Consider the following 13,941-nt stretch of genomic DNA (forward strand, 5'->3'; position numbering starts at 1 on the left):
GGAACTTGAACCTGTGATTCCCATGGGTCTGTGTATTTTAAGTCAAAGGTTTGCACCATGAACTACTTCCTCCAGCAAACTTAACTGTAGTTAATAAACTACAGCTACCTGGATAATCGTTAGACATATAGGTATGGCCTCCGCAAGACCACTGACCTCCCTTTGTCTTTAAACAGATATAATTGACTAAAATGTGAAATAAAAAAGTCATTCTCAGTGTAACCTCCTAATTTAAAAATATGCCCTGGTATATTGGTGTATACATCTTTTACAGTAAGAATCTCTTCTAGCTCAAGAGCCAGAGGGAATATTTTGGTTGTCTGTTTGTGTTTAGAATACTCACATGTGTACATGTACAATGCCTTTTAAAGTATGTCTTGTAAATCATATGGGAAGCCAAACTGAGTAATTTCTTTGAAAGAGACTCAACTCTTGATGTAACAGGCAAGGGGCTTAATCAGGCTTGCTGGGAAGCAACTCTTCACTATAGGCAATGATTGTTAAATCACTCTGCATTATGCGATGGTGTGGCCTATACCTTGAGTCTCCAACTTTTGAAGTACAGAAGAAAAATGGGTTTTGAATTTTCTGAGCTTGTGGCCCTTTGAGAGCCTTGTTTGATTTACATTCCAGTAATCCTCCATGTTGACTCAAACACACGTGTGTTGAATACAATACAAATATCTAGCATTTGGATTCAGCTCTTCTTTGGACAATATTTGATTTCTCTGAGGGACTATTCTGATTCCTGTCTGTAATCCCTGGAGTGTTAGAAACAATAAGTTACAATTTTTTAGGGCTCCATTTATTTTCAAGGGAATTAAGGGGAAATTCAAATGATGCCTGCTTTTGAAGGATGGGTGTGACATACCTGTGCCTACAGATATAGCAGTGGGCTGCACACATGCACCATTTACTCCTGAGGGAATTCTGTGCCAAAAAAATAAAAATTATGCGCACAATATTTTAAAATTATTTTAATTTTATTTATCAATAAATGTGGCTCCAGCATGGGAGTGGGGAGCACAGGCCACTGGCTGCATTGAGTGCAAGGGTTGGGCCTACCCCAGAAACACCTGGGGGCTCTGCACCAGGTGTGGGCGGGCAGGCTGAGCTCAGCAGGATCCAAGTGTGGAGGGACTTAGTGTGGGGTGAGAGGTTTCTGTGTGGGGCAGTCTGGGTGCGGGTGGCTCAGTGGTAGATTTGAATGCACAGGAGTTCGTTGTGGGGTTCCGGGTTCAGGGGTAATAGGACTCTGCGGGGGATCCAAGTGAAGGTGATTGAGGCTCAGCGGGGGCAGGGGGTGTCTGGTGGCCATTCACTGCTGTTTGTGAAATGGTTTGGTGAGAGGAGAGAAGTCGCAGCATATTTCCTAGAGGGCAGGTGTCCACAATACACCAGTTACCATCACATTTGGAACACTAATAGACAGCCTCATCAGAGGAGTTGCAGATTCAGTGGGCATAGAGACTAAACTGCTCTGCCCCCACTAGAAGTAGTCCCTCTGCTACAGGGCTTGCAGCACCGTGCTGGGCACTAGGGAATGTTTGAGTAGCAGTTACCCACATTTTACCTTTTCTGCGCAGGATCTGGTCTCCTGGGTTGTCATTGTGGCACTTTGTACTAATGTATACCAAAAAGAATATTAAGGGGGAGTGAGAGATGTACAATGGACTATTTCTCTTAAAGGCAGTAACCAGGCCTAGCGAGAGAATTTATAACAGTGCTGAGTGACCTGCACCCTTGGACTTGCACAGATTGCTCTGCCTTTGAGCTTCTGTTTGATCACTGACTGGTTTATTTCCTTCTCTCCCTTCGCACGTCTTTTATTGTAGATCAAAAAACAGCAGCAAGATGTGTTAGGCTTCTTGGAAGCCAACAAGATTGAATTTGAAGAAAAAGATATTGCAGCCAATGAAGAGAACCGGAAATGGATGAGAGAGAATGTCCCAGAAGAGAGCCGACCAACGAGTGGAAACCCATTGCCTCCTCGAATCTTCAATGATAGCCGATATCTTGGGGTAAGAAACCATTTTAAGCTTCTCCTGGGCCTCCTCTTTCTGACTTTCCCAGACTTTATCCTTCTGCCAGCTACAATATTGTTTTGACGATGGCATATGCCAGATGCAACAGAAAAGGTATAGGCTATCAATTGTGTGGTGACTGTGGGAAGTGGCTTTTTGTCTATGAAGAGAAAGGGAATTTCCTTGTAACTGAGTCAAAATTTGAATCTAAATCTTCAGTATACTAACTAGGCTTGCATATTAAACTATGTGCCATGTGGCCCTCAAGAACATGAAAATCTTTCTGCACTGTGCTGCATGAAATGATTAATAACTGAGGGACTGATGGTTGAGAGAGAGCTAGTAATGAATAGGTGTATGTATCTAGTAACTAACTATTGACATATATATATGGATAACTCTTTTGTAGAAACAAGAAGTCCTTGTGGCACGTAAGCCCTGGTCTACACTACAGGGTTAGGTCGAATTTAGCCGCGTTAGGTCGATTTTATAATGAACGTGTCTACACAAGCAACCCTGTTCCGTCGACCTAAAGGGCTCTTAAAACTAACTTCTGTACTCCTCCCCGGCGAGGGTAGTAGTGCTAAAATCAACCTTGCTGGGATGAATTTGGGGTGGTGCAGATGCAAATCGACGGTATTGGCCTCCGGGAGCTATCCCAGAGTGCTCCATTTTGACCGCTCTGGACAGCACTTTGAACTCCGATGCACTAGCCATTACACAGGAAAATCCCTGGGAACTTTTGAATTTCATTTCCTGTTTGGTCAGCATGGCGAACTCAGCAGCACAGGTGACCATGCAGTCCCCCCAGAATTGTAGATTGTAGAATGTTTCTATGCTCCCCCTATCATCTCCGTCCCCTGAGGTTATCGCAAATTAGAAGGCGAAAAAAACACACGCGATTACATGTTTTCCGAGTTCATGCAGTCCTCCTGCACTGATAGGGCACAGCTTAATGCATGGAGGCATTCAGTGGCAGAGGAAAGGATGAAATGAGCACGAAGAGCAGAGGCAGGACGCGATGCTGAGGCTAATGGGGGAGCAAACGGACATGATGAAGCATCTGTTGGAGCTGCAGGAAAGCCAACAAGAGCACAGACCCCACTGTATAACTGCCTACTCTCCTCCCCATGTTCCATAGCCTCCTCACCCAGACGTCCAAAAACGTGGTGGTGGGAGGTTCCAGGCACCCAGCCGCTCCACTCCAGAGGATGGCCCAAGCAACAGAAGGCTGTCATTCAAACAGTTTGATTTTTAGTGTGGCTACAATAAGCAATGTGGCCTTGTCCTTCCCTCCACCCCCACCCCCACCTTGTCCATTATTTCATTTTTTTTTAATTAATAAAGAAAGATTACATGGTTTCAAAACAATAGTGACTTTATTTCGAAGGGTGGGGGGTCGTTGGCTTACAGGGAATTAAAATCAACAAAGGGCATCAAGGAGAAACACACACAACTGTCACACCAAAGCCTGGCCAGTCATGAAACTGGTTTTCAAAGCCTCTCGGATGCGCAGCACACCTTGCTGTGCTCTTCTAATCGCTCTGGTGTCTGGCTGCTCAAAATCGGACACCAGGCGATTTGCCACAACCTCCCACCCCTCCATAAATGTCTCCCCCTTACTCTCTCAGATATTATGGAGCACACGGCAAGCAGCAATAACAATGGGAATGTTGGTTGCGCTGAGGTCTGACCAACAGCACCAGCGAGCTTTTAGACGTCCAAAGGCACATTCTACCACCATTCTGCACTTGCTCATGCTTGCTGTGTTATGGTGTCTGATCGAGTAACCCAGGAAAAAAGGCGCGAAACGATTCTGCCGTTGCTTTCACAGAGGGAGGGGCGACTGATGACATGTACCCAAAACCCCCTGCAATAATGTTTTTGCCCCATCAGGCATTGGGAGCTTAACCCAGAATTCCAATGAGTGGCGGAGACTACGGGAACTGTGGGATAGCTACCCACAGTGCTCTGCTCCGTAAGTCGATGCTAGCCATGGTAGTGAGGACTCACTCCGCCAACTTAATGTGCTTAGTGTGGACATATGCAATTGATTGTATAAAATTTATTCCTAAAAATCTACTTCTATAAAATTGACCTAATTTCATAGTGTAGACATACCCTTAGAGACTAACAAATGTATTTGGGCATAAGCTTTTGTGGGCTATAACCCACTTCATCAGATGCATGGAGTGAAAAATAAATAGGCAGGTATAAATATACAGCACATGAAAAGATGGGAGTTGCCTTACCAAGTGTGGGGTCAGTGCTAATAAGGCCAGTTCAATCAGGGTGGATGTGGCCTATCCCCAACAGTTGACAAGAAGGTGTGAGTCTCAACAGAGGGAAAATTACTTTCTGTAGTGACCCAGCCACTCTGTCTTTATTCAGGCCTAATTTGATGGTGTCAAGTTTGCAAATTGGTTCCAGTTCTGCAGTTTCTCGTTGAAGTCTGGTTTTGAAGTTTTTTTTTGTTGAAGAATGGTCACTTTTAAGTCTGTTGTTGAGTGTCCACGGAGATTGAAGTGCTCTCCTACTAGTTTTTGAATGTTACAATTCTTGATGTCTGATTTGTGTCCATTTATTCTTTTGCATAGAGACTGTCCAGTTTGGCTGATGTTTATGGCAGAGGGGCATTGCTGGCACATGATGGCATATATCACATTGGTAGATGTGCAGATGAATGAGCCCCTGATGGTGTGGCTGATGTGGTTAGGTCCTATGATGGTGTCCCTTGAATAGATATGCAGACAGAGTTGGCAACGGGGTTTGTTGCAGGGTTTGGTTCCTGGGTTGGTGTTTTTGTTGTGTGGTGTGTGGTTGCTGGTGAGTATTTGCTTCAGGTTGGGGGGATGTCTATAAGCGAGGACTGGCCTGTCTCCTAAGGTCTGTGACAGTGAGGGATCATCCTCCAAGATAGGTTGTAGATCCTTGATGATGCACTGGAGAGGTTTTAGTTGGGGACTGTAGGTGATGGCTAGTGGCGTTCTGTTACTTTCTTTGTTGGGCCTCTGGGTACTCTTCTGTTTCTTCACTTCCCCAGGTAGGTATTGTAGTTTTAAGAACGCTTGATAGAGATCCTGTAGGTGTTTGTCTCTGTCTGAGGGATTGGAGCAAATGCCCAAATAAATTAGTCTCTAAAGTGCCACAAAGATTCCTCGTTTTTGCTGATACAGACTAACACGGCTACCCCTCTGAAATATTTTTTGTAGAGTTCTCCTATAACATTCATAACAGCATTCAGTTATATACAGTGTCACCTTCTTTCCTACAGCACTCCAGAGCCCATGTGTATACCTGCCCGGTTACTTCACAGATGTCCTTTACCAATTGAATGCAGCCACCTTTACATTGCAGAGCTGTAGCTGTCAAATGAAGCATGACAATGTTACACAGTGGTTTAGCACAGGGAATGAAGAAAACTGTGCTACTGTAATGACAGGGGATGCCTCTCTATCATATGTTTTTTGTAGGGCACCCATCACCATAGAATCAGAGTTCCATATACAGCAATAAGGATTGGCACAGCATTATACAGTAGTTGATAATAGACTGTCCTTTGCTTCTCCCTGGTTTGGTGGCATTTGCTTATATTGTATTTTGTTGTACTTTGTTGGTGGTTGGATCACAGAAACCCCCTTGGGGCTGCCAACTGATGTGTGAAGACTACTTGTACCCCTGCTTTCCTGCCCTCCCAGCTTGAGACTCCAGAGCCCTGCCTGGTTTGAGCCAGATCCACTAGCCTGCTGCAGGTCTGAACCACTTCCCCTAACAGCTGTAGGCTTAATTGAAAGAGCAGCAAAGAATCCTGTGGCACCTTATAGACTAACAGACGTTTTGCAGCATGAGCTTTCGTGGGTGAATACCCACTTCTTCGGATGCAAGTGGTGGAAATTTCCTGGGGCAGGTATATATAAGCAAGCAAGAAACAAGCTAGAGATAACGAGGTCAGATCAATCAGGGAGGATGAGGCCCTGTTCTAGCAGTTGAAGTGTGAAAACCAAGGGAGGAGAAACTGGTTCTGTAATTGGCAAGCCATTCACAGTCTTTGTTTAGTCCTGAGCTGATGGTGTCAAATTTGCAGATGAACTGGAGCTCAGCAGTTTCTCTTTGAAGTCTGGTCCTAAAGTTTTTTTGCTGTAGGATGGCCACCTTAAGATCTGCTATAGTGTGGCCAGGGAGGTTGAAGTGTTCTCCTACAGGTTTTTGTATATTGCCATTCCTAATGTCTGATTTGTGTCCATTTATCCTTTTCCTTAGAGACTGTCCAGTTTGACCGATGTACATAGCAGAGGGGCATTGCTGGCATATGATGGCATATATTACATTGGTGGAAGTGCAGGTGAATGAACCGGTGATGGTGTGGCTGATCTGGTTTGGTCCTGTGATGGTGTTGCTGGTGTAGATATGTGGGCAGAGTTGGCATCGAGGTTTGTTGCATGGATTGGTTCCTGAGCTAGAGTTACTATGGTGCGGTGTGCAGTTGCTGGTGAGAATGTTTCAGGTTGGCAGGTTGTCTGTGGGCGAGGACTGGTCTGCCACCCAAGGCCTGTGAAAGTGTGGGATCATTGTCCAGGATGGGTTGTAGATCCCTGATGATGCGTTGTAGGGGTTTTAGCTGGGGACTGTATGTGATGGCCAGTGGAGTCCTGTTGGTTTCTTTCTTGGGTTTGTCTTCCAGTAGGAGGCTTCTGGGTACATGTCTGGCTCTGTTGATCTGTTTCCTTATTTCCTCGTGTGGGTACTGTAGTCTTGAGAATGCTTGGTGGAGATTTTCTAGGTGTTGGTCTCTGTCTGCGGGGTTAGAGCAGATACGGTTGTACCTCAGTGCTTGGCTGTAGACAATGGATCTTGTGGTGTGTCCGGGATGGAAGCTGGAGGCATGAAGGTAGGCATAGCGGTCGGTAGGTTTTTGGTATAGGGTGGTGTTGATGTGACCATCACTTATTTGCACCGTGGTGTCTAGGAAGTGGACCTCCCGTGTAGATTGGTCCAGGCTGAGGTTGATGGAGGGGTGGAAGCTGTTGAAATCGTGGTGGAACAGGATTCTTTGCTGCTTTTACAGAACCAGACTAACACGGCTACCCCTCTGAGGCTTAATTGAAAGCAGGTTAAGAAGTGTTCCTGTCTTTAACACTCAGATGCCCAACTCCCAGTGGGGTCCAAACCCCAAATAAATCCGTTTTACTCTGTATAAAGCTTTTACAGGGTAAACTCATTAATTGTTCGCCCCCTATAACAGCTGTTTCTAATCTGGGTTAATTAATAAGTAAAAAATGATTTTATTAAATACAGAAAGTAGGACTTAAGTGGTTCCAAGTAGTAACAGACAGAATAAAGTGAATTACCAAGCAAGATAAAATAAAACACACAAGTCTGAGCCTAATACAGTAAGAAAACTGAATACAGATAAAACCTCACCCTCAGTGGTGGTCCAGTAAGCTTCCTTTTACAGACTAGTCTCCTTCTAGTCTGGGTCCAGCAATCACTCACATCCCCTGTAGTTACTGTCCTTTGTTCTAGTTTCTTTAAGGTATCCTTGGGGGTGGAGAGGCTCTCTCTTGAGCCAGCTGAAGACAAAATGGAGGGGTCTCCCAGGGGTTTAAATAGACTTTCTCCTGTGGGTGGATACCCCCTCCTCTCTCCTATGCAAAGTCCAGCTCCAAGATGGAGTTGGGAGTCACATGGGTAAGTCACATGTCCATGCATGACTCAGAACTTACAGGTAGCAGCCATGGTTCACATGCTGCCTTGAACTTTATCAAGTAGACTTCTTATGTGGATTGGAGCCTTCCAAGATCCATTGTCAATTAAATGCTTCTTGATTGGGCACTTAACTTGCACATTCCTTTCTTAAGAAGCTGACCAAATGCTTTACTAAGGCTACTTAGAAATCAAGCAGGTACACAGCCAATACTATTACTTTATTACTATTACAATATTCATAACTTTGAACCAAAAATGACATGCATACAAATAGAATCATAGAATATCAGGGTTGGAAGGGACCTCAGGAGGCCATCTAGTCCAATCCCCTGCTCAAAGCAGAACCAGTCCCCAGACAGATTTTTACCCCAGATCCCTAAATGGCCCCCTCAAGGATTGAACTCACAACCCTGGGTTTAGCAGGCCAGTGTAGGATGAATAGATTCAGTAGATCATAACCTTTACATAGATATGTGACATGGCATATGTAGCATAAAACATATTCCCGTTATGTCATATATACATTCATAAGCATAGTTCCATAAAGCCTTATGGGGTGCAATGTCACAGTTGGGTACTGAGTAGAGGTTTTTTCAGGACACTGAGTCTGTCAGTGTCCTTTGCAAATGACCAGCTGAGCGTTCTGTTTTCTCTTTTCTGGTAAGTTGCCCATAGTTGAGCTTTGGATTTTCCACAGGAGCACAGCCGTGCTGAGTCCAGTTTGGTCTTTAGCTGTGAGAACCTTGGAGAGAAGGACTGAAGAAAAGTGTGATATATGTAGCTTGAAGAGAGCAAGAGTGAGCCTAAAACAACAAAGGAGAAGGCGTTACTGGCAACTACATGGATTGCTCTAGAAAAACATGAAGTAAAAAACCCCATCTCCAAAAGAATAGGAGGAGATTCCCCTCCAGGCTAGAATGAAATTAAAGCCCTCAGCCATCTCTCTTCCTTAACTTTTAATTGCTAGTCCTCCTGAATAACTGGTGGCCTGGATCCTAAAACCTCAGGGATATCACATCATGAGTTTTTCCTCTTTCATCACTTCTGTGGCAGGCAATGGAAATACTACATTAGAGGGACCCTCTGGCTAGGAGCGCCCAAACCGACAGGGGTGTGTGCTGCACTGAAGTTGTACTGTGTTTGATACATGGAAGGGCACCCGGACACTTGAGGCTCTCAAGTTTCGTAATGCGATGGGAAGTCTGGGAACTATGGACCTGCTCCTTCAAGGTGCTGAGCTCTCCTGGAACTGTTGAGTGCACTCAACTCCCAGTGAGCGAGATGAGTTCACTTGGCACCTTACAGTATAGGCCCCTGTGTGCTCCAGGAAAAATGGTTTCATATATCATTGAGTATAGGACTAAGATGAAGATCCCAGAGACTGCTCCTCCTGACAAGGAGATTTTTAAAGCTTTGTAGCACAGCCGTGCAAAGCAGTTATGTATGTGTGTCCTCCTTCTTAGGTCATTACTAGTTAGATTTTAGAGGCACCTGCTGATGTAGCTTTCAGTATATGTGAATGCAGTAGATCAAGAAGAAAGTGGTATGTTATCCAGAGAGGCTCTGGCATTGCTGCATTCCTCAATCAGCCCTATATTTAGGGACATAGGACTAGAAAGGACCACGTGGGTCATCACTTCCTGTCCCGCTCCTATCGCAGGCAAACACAGTCATATATAAATACCTTCATAAATGTATCAAGCTCCATCTTAAAACTAGGTTGGTTCTTTAGCCCCACTATTCTCTTTGGGAGGCTGTTCCAAAACCTCACTCCTCTGATGGTTAGAAACCTTTTTCTAAAGTCCCGCCTAAATTTATTCATAGTCAGTTTATACTCATTTGTTCTCATGCCAATGTTGTCCTTTAGCTTAAATAAGCTCTTCTTCTTCTTCCCTAGTATTTACCCCCTCGATGTATTTATAGAGAGCCGTTGTATTCTCTCTCAGCCTTCATTTTGCTAGGTCAAACAAGTCAAGCTCTCCATTTCCCTGATCATCCTAGTAGCTTTCTTTGCACCTGTTCTACTCTGAATTCATCTTTCTTGAACATGGGTGACCAGAATTGTAGATAGTTTTCCAGATGAGGGCTTACCAGTGATCTGTGCAATGGCCTATCATTACTGAAAATAGCTTGCCTAGTACATCCTAGGATTGCATCACATTGGTTGTTCATAGTCATCCTGTGGTCAACTAATATACCCAGGTCTTTCTCCTACTCTGTCATTTCCAACTGATGAGCACCCAGCTTATATCAGAAGTTCTTATTAGTCCCTAAGTGCATTTCCTTGTACTTTGTATTATTAAATTTCATCCTATTTCTGTTACTCCTGCGCTCAAAGTCCTCCAGGTCTTTCTGTATAATATTCCGATCCTCCTCTGTGTTGACAACACTTCCCAACTTTTTGTCATCTGCAGATTTCATTAGCACACTCTTACTTTTTGTGCCATGATCATTCCTGAAAATATTAAATAAGATCAGTCTCAAGACTAATCCTTGAGGAACCCCAGTAGTACTTCCTTCAGCCTGATAGTTCTCTTTCAACACAACCCATTTACCCAATCACTTAATTTACAATTCTTGTACTAATCCCTAGCTTCACTAATGATTTCCCATATTAAATGCTTTACTGAAGTCCAAATAAATGGATCTGCTGCATTTCTCTTATCTAAATGATTTAATGGATCAAGTGGCAGAGAGGCAGATTTTACTACCCATCATACAGGAGATTTTTGGTACTCTAATCTATTAGTCTAGAGCAGCATTTCCCAAACTTTTTCGGACACGGAACACTTTTTAGCCTATTACGGAACACTTATAATACTATTTTGTAGTCTGGTTTTCAAATAAAAAATTGCGTTATTTAGGCTCAAATATATTTTATTATAAAACAAAGCAAAAATACAAATTTAAAATAACTTGAACTAACAATTTCTAACTGGAAAGCGTGTATAAAGTAGTACAAAAATCAAGTGCGAGAGTCAAAATTAAACAGTGTTCTACTTAAAAAAACAAAACAAAAAAAAACAACCTGTGTGTTTATAATACACACTAACACCAAACAAATTAGATTTTTACTAGAAAAATCTATTTTTATAAACAGAAATAAAAATTTGGATTTAATGGGATTGGTATTTCTGCGTTTTTCTATCACAAATTCGCTTAATATTAGGAATAATGCTGGAAAGTTGAATCTTCATGTCTGGCGCAGCATCAAGTGTATTCCTATGTTTGGTTTTTGTTGCAGTATAATACGAAAATCCCATCTCACACAAATAAGTTGTAGCAAGAGGAAGGAGCACTCGAACTGCACATTTAGCCACATTAGGGTACTCTTCTATAGGCTGCTCCAAAAATTATTCAGCGGAAGATCCTTAAACTTTTGTTTCAAATCAGAGTCAGAAATTAAGTCTATTAGGCTTCCATAATCGTGCGCAGTTAAAGCCAACTGGTTTGGCTGTAATTACAAATGGATTTCGAACCCAAGCATTATCATCAGTAGTTGTAGGAAAATATTCTAATAAAGAGGCCTGCAAGGCACGTAAGTGCTGTAAAATGGTGCTGGAAACTTCTTAATGGACTGTAGAATTTATTTCAGTCAGAAATTCATGAACTGTAGGGAAGCAGTCGAAGTTATTCTGTTCTACAGAAGATGCCCAGAATTCCAGTTTCTTTTTTAATGATGAAATTTTATCCATTGTAGTCAAAATAGTCACATTCTTTCCTTGCAGCAACAGATTAATTTCATTTAATTTTGCAAAAATATCTGCAAGATACGCAAGTCTCATTAGCTGCGAGGAATTTGTCAGACAGCCATTAAATTTTCATCCTGAATTATCTGAAGGGAAGAATACCAGTAGTTCATGACGAAGTTCAAAAAGCCTCACAAGCACTTTTCCTCTAGATAGCCACCTCACTTTCATATGTAAAAGAAGCACTTTGTGCTGACTACCCATTTCCTCGCAGAAAATTTTAAATACCTGGATTGAAGTGGTCGAGATTTGACAACATTGATAACTTGTACTGCTTCATCAAGCACAATTTTCAGATATGCTGGTATTTTTTTTAACTGCAGATGCTTGTCTGTGTAGAACACAATGGCTCTTAGTGCTTTCTGGTGCCACACTTATGATTCGCGTTACAGCTCCCTTCATCTTCCCGATCATTGCCCAAACACCGTCAGTACATACATCAATACATTTTCCCCAACTAATTTCATGCTTTCTGATAAAATTGTTGATGCAGTTGAATATTTCTTCTTCAATTGTGTTGCTTTGTAGAGATTCACATAAGAGCAGGCCCTCTTCAATAATATTATTAAATCTATATTGGACAAATACTAGTAGCACAGCAAGTCCTGAAACGTCAGTGGACTCATCTAGCTGCAATGAATATTCATGGCAAATTTTCAGTTGGCAAACTAGCTCTTTTTCGATGTCATCGGCAGGATCTTTAATACGGCGTGCAACAGTATTATTTGACAACTGTACAGCATAAATTTTTTTTACCAGACTGCTCACTCAACATGCATGTTACAATATCTTTCGCGCAAGGCTTGATAAGCATTTCTCCAATAGCGTGAGCTTCTCCAGGAAGTGCTATATGGTAACTTACTTGATAAGATGCCTCTGTTGCACTTTCGTTGTCTGTTTTAGTAATTTTAATCATCGAAAGTTTACATTTTCCAAGTGAGTCACACTGCCTCTTGAAAAAACTTACATCTTTGTCTTAGTATTCAGCATGCTTGGTTTCCAAATGCCTACGAAGTTTAGCAGGAGCCAATGAACTGTTTGCTAGTATTTTGTTGCACATGACGCACTGCGTATCAGGAACATCTTTATTTCCAACACATGTAAAACTGAAAGACAAATAACTTTCATCATATTTTCGTTTCGGTCTTTTAACACCGGCTGCTTCTTGTTTTTTGATATACTTCGGTGGAAATTCTTTCACCTTGGATAACTCACTAGTACTAACAGATTTTTCAGTAACAAAAGACTGCGATTGTTCATCCTCACTTTGACGTGTCACAATATTTTGCTCATTTATTTTGACCACAGTTGGACTACCAGAAGAACTTGCTTTTTGTTTCAAAGTTCCTTGTTTTAGCCACAAATCCATGGTGATTAGGTTTAGTAACAATATTTAGAAATACTGATTTTTGTCGAATTTTCTTTGTCACAAATATTTATATTGTTTCGGCGAAGCTAGTTCAGTTGTGCTTATCGCACACACGGTAAAGACCCACAGGTTTCAACATGTTGAGTGAATGTTATGTTCACCATTGTGTAAAGAGAATGGTGTGGGCGTACCACTGCAGTTTGCACAGCCTCGCGTGGAAGGGGTACAACGTCACTAACTGAAATGTGCCCGAAAGGGGTCGACGTCAATATGCTTGCGTGCCACGTTCTCTTTACGCCATGATATTCAGTACGAGATCTATCAATAACCGGAAAAAGAGTTTTATGTTAAATTATAGTCATTCAAAAAGTTGTACAGTACGCTTCAAATATGCCAAACTTAAAATAAAATAAAATTTAAAGACCCTATTTTTTAATTACAATTCTTTCATGGAACACCTATTCACATCGTGCGGAACACGGTTTGGGAACCACTGGTCTAGAGTATGGTTCCCATAGGTTCTGATCCTACCAGACCATGAGATCCCCAGTTTCCATTGATGTTAATGGGAGATTAAGCTACTTGCTCAGATCCTAATAGGCTAAGATAGATGTCGTTTCTTTTTATGTGTAAAGAATCATCAGCTGGAGGAGGAATGCCAGGAGAGCAGCACTCTGTTGCTGCAAAAATTCTCATGAGTGATGATTCTACTTGGCAGTTACTTGAAAGCTGGATCCAAATCACAGGAATTCAGCTTGCAGGAACTTAAATTATACATGGACCCCCACCTTTCTATTTTTATCATTTCCATTGTAAACATGAATTGGTACCTGCTTGTTTTACCTGGGGATGCATGTTCTGTGTGTATATGTGCAACATGCACAGCAGAGAGAATCATAGACTATCAGGGTTGGAAGGGACCTCAGGAGGTCATCTAATCCAACCCCCTGCTCAAAACAGGACCAATCCCCAACTAAATCATCCCAGCCAGGGCTTTGTCAAGCCTGACCTTTAAAACCTCTAAGGAAGGAGATTCCACCACCTCCCTAGGTAACCCATTCCAGTGCTTCACCACCCTCCTAGTGAAAAAGTT

The 13,941-nt window shown here is 42.5% G+C and overlaps 1 protein-coding gene across 1 annotated transcript in view; it reads left to right on the forward strand.

Annotated features, from left to right (window-relative positions):
- SH3BGRL (SH3 domain binding glutamate rich protein like) overlaps positions 1-13,941 on the forward strand; it is a 59,789-nt gene that overhangs the window by 30,592 nt on the left and 15,256 nt on the right. Inside the window, exon 2 of the mRNA XM_045030913.1 lies at positions 1,836-2,021. Coding sequence (XP_044886848.1) covers positions 1,836-2,021 — 186 coding nt within the window. The remainder of the gene's footprint in view (positions 1-1,835; positions 2,022-13,941) is intronic.

The sequence above is a fragment of the Mauremys mutica genome, chromosome 9 (genome assembly GCF_020497125.1).
Source record: "Mauremys mutica isolate MM-2020 ecotype Southern chromosome 9, ASM2049712v1, whole genome shotgun sequence".
NCBI lineage: Eukaryota > Metazoa > Chordata > Testudines > Geoemydidae > Mauremys > Mauremys mutica.